Raw genomic sequence first — 8,184 nt, forward strand, 5'->3', positions numbered from 1 at the left:
TAATGGCCTGATGTCTTTGGGGACTGTGTAGGCTGAAATAAATGCCCTGTTTTTGGCTGGAAACTCTTGTATTTCTGTCCATAACGCTCAGCAAATTGAATGGCAGGTTGCAAAGATGTAGGCTTCATAGCTCCAACTTCGGATGATAAGGTAGACTCCAAACCAAATATATACTTGTTCAATTTGGCACTATCGGAGACTCCATGAACATACATTGAGAGGTTTAAAAACTGATTTGGATACTCTCTAACCGAGAGACCACGTTGCTCAAGGGCATACCATTTCTTTTCCAAGCACTCTTTTTCAATGGGAGAGACAAAAACTTCAATCATAGCATTCTTTAGTGCTTCCCAAGATAAGAAGTCATGCCCGATTCTTGTCATATATCTCCACTAAGTATGTGCATAGCCTTCTAAATAAAAGGCTGCAAACTTCACTTTGGCATTTTTGGGCCTTGGATAAAGGAAAAAGTACATCTCCAATTTGTCAAACCACTCCTCCAACTCCGTGGGTGAAGGATTCTCTCCTTTGAAATTTGAAATGACAATTTTCTCTTTATACTCTCTCTCATATTGAGGTGGCTGCCCATTGTAGTGCTGCTGTCCATTATGGTATTGCTGTCCAAAAGAGTTACCAATTGAACCTTGCCTAGGAAATTCATTATTTCAAGTTCCTTGTGCATATGGGGTTTACTGTCCATACTGCATACCATAACCTTGTGGCTGAAAATAATGTCCTTGAAGCTGAAAATGAGTGTTGCCCATATTGGAAGGTTGTCCATGGTACCCTTGATGTTATCCATGCATAGAAATATTAAACGGTAGTTGCTGCCCACTGTTTTGTTGAGGCCAACCATGATTAGATAAGGGACTTGGTCTATTAGACTGAACTTGAGTATGAAAATTGTATTGTTGCTGTCCATATGAGTTTGGGGGTGAATTCACATGCCCTTGTTCATGCCCACCAATATTTGGTTGAGGATAGAATTGTTTATAAAATGGATTGCAACCGTGGATATCATCTTCATGCCTAGAGCTTGCTTGAACCCTATCATGTGGATCTTGCCCATGTGGCTGAGAATAGGCCTTGGATTGATGGGGCTGAGGTTGAAATGAAGTGGGCTGCATAAAATCTTTAGCCTTTGACGATTCCCCAATCTCAAATTGTCCTACCACCTTTGGAATAGAGGGTTGTGGTTGCTCTTTAGCCAAAGGAGGATTTGGAACATTAGGACCAGTTGTAGGCAACATCTTTTCACTAAAGATAGCCACTAACTTGTCAATACCCATCCTCATACCATCAAGGCCTCATTTCATGTCTTTAATATCATTTGAGAGTTGTTGTAGACTGTTAGAGTTCATAGAAGCATGGGACATCTCAACTCCGTTCGTTGGTTGATTGACAAGAGAATGAGTGGAGCTTATATCAACCTCTTCATTCTCATAATGCATGCGGTGTATAGCTTCTTGAGGACTTTTATCTTCATGTTTATATTGATATTCTCTCAACTCTTCATAGATGGTCTCCAAAATAGGATCCCTTTTCTTATTTCTTGCCATGAGTAACTTCCTGTACTGTATATACAGCAGAAAAAAAACTAAAATATCTTGAGTTCTAGTGCTCCGAATAACAAACTCTTTGGCGTTGATTGAAGCTTGAGAAGTCCTCTTTTCAACGAGCTATCAAGTGTTGAAAGTAGTTGAATACAGAAAATTCTATAAACAGTTTACTTTAGTTGTCTGAAAATTCCTGCAACATCTGCCAATACTGAAAATAACCCCTAATTAACAAATGCCAACAATAGCATTCATTATGCTCAGCATAACTCTATCCACAATTGCCACTTGCATTGCATTATGTTGCCATACATTTGCTTTTGCATCGTGTAATTTCGTGTCAAATATACCATGATGAAGACTGAATTCTTGTTCCCTTGAGTGGTACGCCTGCATCTGAACTTAAATGCGTGCGATCCGAGACTTAAGGAATGTGCAAATTTCCCTCTCAAGCCAGTTTGTGCTCCCCTTCAGAGTCCTTGTCAGTAGGGAAGGGTCACCTCTCTTTTGTCCTACCAACTCGCACAGCATCCACTTTTCCTCGTGGGTATATACATGGCAGTTCAATGCTAGGCTCTAAAAATCAACATGAAATGCATGAAATGAAAAGAATTTCATTGCCCTTTTATGATATGCAAAAACTCGAATGAAATGGGCTGAAATTTAAATGGGGATAGGTAAGAAATAGCCTCAGCAGTGACTCATTGCTTAACAATTCTTATTTCACTTACCATTGGATAAAATTTTACTCAGAACAATGAAATAAATAGGCAAACAATTCAATATCAGGGTTAGATAAATGAAATGAGAATTTGAGGTACTTGGAAGTGATTATTTCAGTGAATGAGAGTGATTATGCAATGATCAATCACTAAGATAGCTCTATGGATTTTCCATGAAATGTATTTGATAGAATGGATGGAAAATCCATAGAGCTATCTTAGTGATTGATCATTGCATAATCACTCTCATTCACTGAAATAATCACTTCCAAGTGCCTCAAATTCTCATTTCATTTACCTAACCCTGATATTGAATTGGATGGGAAATCTATAGAGCTATCTTAGGGATTGATCATTGCATAATCACTCTCATTCACTAAAATAATCACTTTCAAGTGCCTCAAATTCTCATTTCATTTACCTAACCCTGATATTGAATTGTTTGCCTATTTGTTTCATTGTCAGTGTGAAATTTTACCCAATGGTAAGTGGAATAAGAATTGTTAAGCAATGAGTCACTACTAAGATTATCCCTTACCTATCTCCATTTAAATTTCAATCCATTTCATTGGAGTTCTTGCATAGCATAAAAGGACAATCAAATTATTTTCATTCCATGTATTTCATGCTGATTTTTAGAGCCTAGCATTGAACTACCATGTATATACCCACAAGAAAAAGTGGATGCCGGGCGAGTTGGTAGGACAAAAGAGAGGTGACCCTCCCCTACTAACAAGGACCCTAAAGGGGAACACAAGCCAGCTTAAGAGGGAAATTTACGCACCCCTTAAGTCTCGGATTCCACGCATTTAAGTTCAGATACAGGTACCACTCAAGGGAATAACAATTCAGCCTTCATCATGGTATATTTGGTACACGATTACATGATGTAAAAGCAAATACATAGCAACATAATGCAATGCAAGTGACAATTGTGGACAGAGTTATACTGAGCATTATGAATACTATTGTTGGCATTTGTTAATTGGGGGTTATTTTCAGTATTGACAGATGTTGCAGGAATTTCCAAACAGCTACAGTAAACTGCTTACAGAATTTTCTATATTCAACTACTTTCAATACTTGATAGCTCGTTAAAAAGGGGACTTCTCAAGCTTCAAACAATGCCAAAGAGTTTGTTATTCGGAGCACTAGAACTCAAGATATTTTAGTTTTTCTTCTGCTGTATATACAAGACAGGAAGTTACTTATGGCAAGAAATAAGAAAAGTGATTTATTTTGGAGACCATCAATAAAGAGCTGAGAAAATACCAACATGAACATGAATATGAAAGCCCTCAAGAAGCTATACACTGCATGCATTATGAGAATGAAAAGGTTGATATAAGCTTCACTCATTCTCTTATCAATCAACCAACGAACGGAGTTGAGATGTCCCATGCTTCCATGAACTCTAACAGTCTACAACAACTCTCAAATAATATTAATGATATGAAATCAGACCTTGATGGTATGAGGATGGGTATTGACAAGTTAGTAGCTATCTTTAGTAAAAAAATGTTGCCTACAACTCGTCCTAATGTTCCAAATTCCTCCTTTGGCTAAAGAGCAACCCAATCCCTCTACTCCAAAGGTGGTAGGACAATTTGAGATTAAGGAATTGTCAAAGGCTAAAGATTTTATTCAGCCCACTTCATTTCAACCTCAACCCCATCAATCCAAGGCCTATTCTCAGCCATATGGACAAGATCCACATGATAAGGTTCAAGCAAGCTCTAGGCATGAAGAGGACATCCACGGTTGCAATCCATTTTATAAACAATTCTATCCTCGACCAAATATTGGTGGGTATGAATAAGGGCATGTGAATTCACTCCCGAACTCATATGGACAGCAACAACACAATTCTCATACTCAAGTTTAATCTAATAGACCAAGTCTCTTATCCAATCATGATTGGCCTCAACAAAACAGTGGACAGCAACCACCATTTAATATTCCTATGTATGGACAACATCAAGGATACCATGAACAACCTTCCAATATGGGCAACACTCATTTTTAAAGTTAAGGGCACATTTACATAGGCAAGGGCTAAATTTACAAGGCTGAAAATTAATGAGTATAAAATTAGCATGATTCTAAAGTACAAAAATATCAAAGTATTTTTCCTTCATGACAATTTTTTGGATACAAAATAGGGATATAGTTAAGACACACTCTCTCCAACCCCCATCCAAAAAAATATGTCATTGATGGATCAGTAAAATAAAGCATTGATGTACACAAAACCACAATACAATGATATCTTTCAAAGAAAAATACATATAACTTCAAAAAACATATATGACAAGTGCATATTAACCTTTGAGAAGGCTATGATTCTCGCATATCTTTCAGCATGAGTTTCACCTTGCTCCTCCTCTTCTCCATCACTATTTAGTATGACCTTCAGCTTTCCCTCATTTAGTTGCTTGACTGACCGTCTGTGTTTCTATTTTAGTAGAAAAAATATCAAAACTGCATTAGGCTTATTTTTGCATGTTTTCAAAATGGACAAATTTTTCAGTGAATAAGCTACACAGAAAATTCCAAAAAAGGAGGCCACTTGAAACACACCTTGGAAGATAAGTGCACTTGCATGGTTTCACCTGATAGGCAGATTGTCTTTGGGCAAAGCCTACATTTCAACACATTCTTGCAGACAATAACAGATTCTTCACTGAAATCAACAACTCTGTCGTTGATCGTTTCTTCAACCGCATCGGCCCATTGATTTGATAACTTGGACTTCGGAATGAGTTGTCTGTTTTGGAAGGTTTGTTTTGAAACATGTTTTGGAGAATCCCTGTCATCATCTTCGTCTAATAACCGAAACACGCCACTATTTCAATGTCCTTTTGTTATAAGGGAACTCAAGCCTTGCTAAGAGAGGTGCGAATGCAGAGAAAACATGTTTTGGAAGCTCGATGTGCAGCTCTGGCTATGGAATGTCTGTCTAAAAATGCACACTAGTAAAACTGATCAAACACGGAAAAATGAAACAAAAGGATACCATACCTGAGACTTTCGCAACATTCTCGTCCTCCTCATCAGCCGAGCCATGAAACTTGTCCTCACTAGAAGCTGAGAAGTGAACCGTAAACAGGCTGAAGAAGGAACTGCATTGTGAAAATATTTAAAAAACGGCAAGAGCAAGGGTACCTGGCGACGAGACCTCTGCCTCCTCCTCCTCTTCTTCTTCTTCTTCGGGACGTGATGAAGCGGAAATTTCGTCCTTCTCTTCTGAAGAGGACGAAGAGGATGCAGATGCTTCGTCCCCGTGAGAACGATGCTCAAGCGCATAGAACTGCCGCTTGATCATGTTGTTGCTCTATGACCGTGAGTTCAGTATGAGGATACGGATGCTAACGGTAGATTCACCTTACACTAAATAACAGTTCTAGGTTGCGACTCCTGGACCTCAGCACTATGTGCCACGGGCTGAGGTGGTGAGGGTCCGTATCGACGCTCGAGGGCGACCGTGGATCGCAGGGACGAGTTGGGCTACTGCTTTTTGGCCAAAGTAAACTCATCTGGGGGATTGGAACCTTGCCCAAAATTGAAGGCCAGATGACTCAAAAATGAGGGTTAGTGGGGATATGAAGAACCACTGCCCCTCTACATGACCAAAATTGCACCTCAACCAAAATTGGAGGGGCTTTGTTTACCTTGCCATGTCCTGCGTGTTTTTTTTTTTGTGCTTATGGAGGGTCCTAAGCGAGTTGACGAGGTTCTAAGGTTGGTGGTTCGGGTCATCGCGCAGCCATCGCCCAGGGGATCAACATCATCAAGCCTTGACGGGTGATCGTGCAACCTCAACAACGCAGAGAGGAGAAGTGCAATGTTGAAGACAATCCCTCAAAGGCCATCCCCGAGCGTATCGAAGGTATCTCAGAACCATGCATGAATTGGTGAGATAATTGTGCATAGATGATCGCTTTGAAGGTGTCAATTGTATCGATGCCCATGCATGTCTTAATTACTTCAAATGTATTAATCAGCAATATTAAGACCAATCAAAATGGATACTTTCAATTGTTTTCAAGGCATGGAATGCATACCAATTTCATCACGCATAAGGCATCAAGCTATACATGTGTAATTTTAGATGTATATGTATCATGGCAATGCATTCACAATCATAAGAAAACCATGTGGACGTAGGTGGTCATCCTATTTAATCCAATCAAAACAGATACTTTCAATTGTTTTCAAGGCATAGAATATCTCATAGAATCAAGGATCTTGACAAGCAACAATAAAGCTAAGATCTCTTTGTATCTTTGTTTGGTGATTTATGACGCACAAAATGGCAAATATATCACTAAAACCATCAAAGCATCTTGATAACATCTTACGAAACTCTGGATTGGCTTGACATTTTCTAAATGATATTGTGCATTCTTCGTTAGGACAACCAATTATGTATAATATGATCAACTACACCTTCATGCATCTCACTTGGAAACGAGGGTCCGTTTAAAAGTTTGAAGAGAGCACACGTGAACAAGATTCGAATTTAGCAAATAAATTCTTTTTTCAAGTTGTATAGAGATATGCGTAGGATATCGAGCACCTTTATCTTTGAATATGTCTTTGTTGAGGAGTCATAAACCATCAAGCTACATGGAACAAGTGTTGTTCACTTGGGCTTTCTCATACGCTAGCAATGTATTTATTCTTGCATGAGTTTTATATTGTTACTCAGGTAATAGTCACTCACTTAATCTTTGCTTCAGTATCTTGTCTTTTGGAAGTTTGCATCTCGTCTAGATACATAATGGCAATCCCCATTTTGATCCATATTAGTTGCGTCTTATGAAAAAAATATCATTCCAACATTTAATAAATAGTGACACCATGCTTTAATGATATCTAACAATGATGTTGTACATGCACACTTTAATGGTGCATCCAATGAAGTAGCCACGTGCATCTAATTGATATGCTTATGTTATGCTTTGCAAAAAGTTTGTTTATAACTCCTTTTCATAGAGAAGGCAGGAATGAATTCCACACATCTTGAATTGGTTGACGATATAACTCACAAATGCAATCAACTTGCAGTGACTAATGCTCCATAATTGTTTGAAATTGGGTTAGTGTGCATACTAAATGTAAAATTTAATTATAGTTTTGTTTGTTGTTTAATAATGTGAGTTGTACATATAGTTGAAAGTGAATTTGATACCTTTGTACACATTGTTTGTTGTTTGAAAATTGAGTATGATCCACTTCTTTTCATTGCTTTACATTCAATACATTCTTGGTCTCTAGTATAAATGATAGTTTGAGCACCTTAACACGTCACCCAACCCCCATTCGCAATATGGTTTTTCAAATGTACACTAATTTTTTGGTAGGTTGTTTGTATGGCTCCGAGTACGAGAAGTCAGACCTCGTCGCATGCGCAGTTCTCAGTGGGTGCTTCAATCATACGTGCGAAGAAGAGGCTAGGTTCCCTTGTTTCTTTTGGAATATGGATCGCATGCAATAGTTTCTCTAGATTGTTTCCATTTCAAGTGTTTCAATTTGTGTTCTTTTTAGGTTTCATCGTTTTTCCATCGGGTACGCAGAGGTTCTCACGGGGACACTGTATCCCAAACAAATGACGATATTGACCTCTCCAACCCCTCAATAAGAGCATGCTTATAGAGCAAATGCTGTGAAAGTGTGATTCTCTTTTTTCATTGAATTTTCATGGTGTAAGATAGCAGCGGCACTCACTACACATGTGTGCTTACATATGGTTATGCATCCTATGTAGACATTACTCTACCCGACGGCAATATAGCCTGCCAATCCCATGCATACATCTTGTGCTCAAAGCAGCACGCCAACATTGTAAGGAGGGCACGGATGGTTGAGCATCTGAGAGTTGAGCATGGCATAGAGTGCCACAT

The 8,184-nt window shown here is 38.7% G+C and overlaps 1 protein-coding gene across 2 annotated transcripts in view; it reads right to left on the reverse strand.

The window, feature by feature from the left end:
* LOC148027823 (uncharacterized) overlaps nt 1–5,851 on the reverse strand; it is a 38,717-nt gene extending 32,866 nt beyond the window's left edge. The window contains exons 1-4 of one of the 2 annotated variants that reach the window (XM_087689532.1): nt 5,444–5,851; nt 5,300–5,365; nt 4,859–5,103; nt 4,605–4,733 (exon numbers count right to left, since the gene is read on the reverse strand). In XM_087689532.1, coding sequence (XP_087545658.1) covers nt 4,605–4,733; nt 4,859–5,103; nt 5,300–5,365; nt 5,444–5,603 — 600 coding nt within the window. In that variant the 5' untranslated portion in view covers nt 5,604–5,851. The remainder of the gene's footprint in view (nt 1–4,604; nt 4,734–4,858; nt 5,104–5,299; nt 5,366–5,443) is intronic. The other variant, XM_087689533.1, reaches the window with a different exon arrangement.
* Between the last annotated feature and the right edge of the window lie 2,333 nt (nt 5,852–8,184).

The sequence above is a fragment of the Lygodium microphyllum genome, chromosome 12, assembly GCF_053477565.2.
Source record: "Lygodium microphyllum isolate KBCC chromosome 12, Lygodium_microphyllum_v1.1.10, whole genome shotgun sequence".
Lineage (NCBI taxonomy): Eukaryota > Viridiplantae > Streptophyta > Polypodiopsida > Schizaeales > Lygodiaceae > Lygodium > Lygodium microphyllum.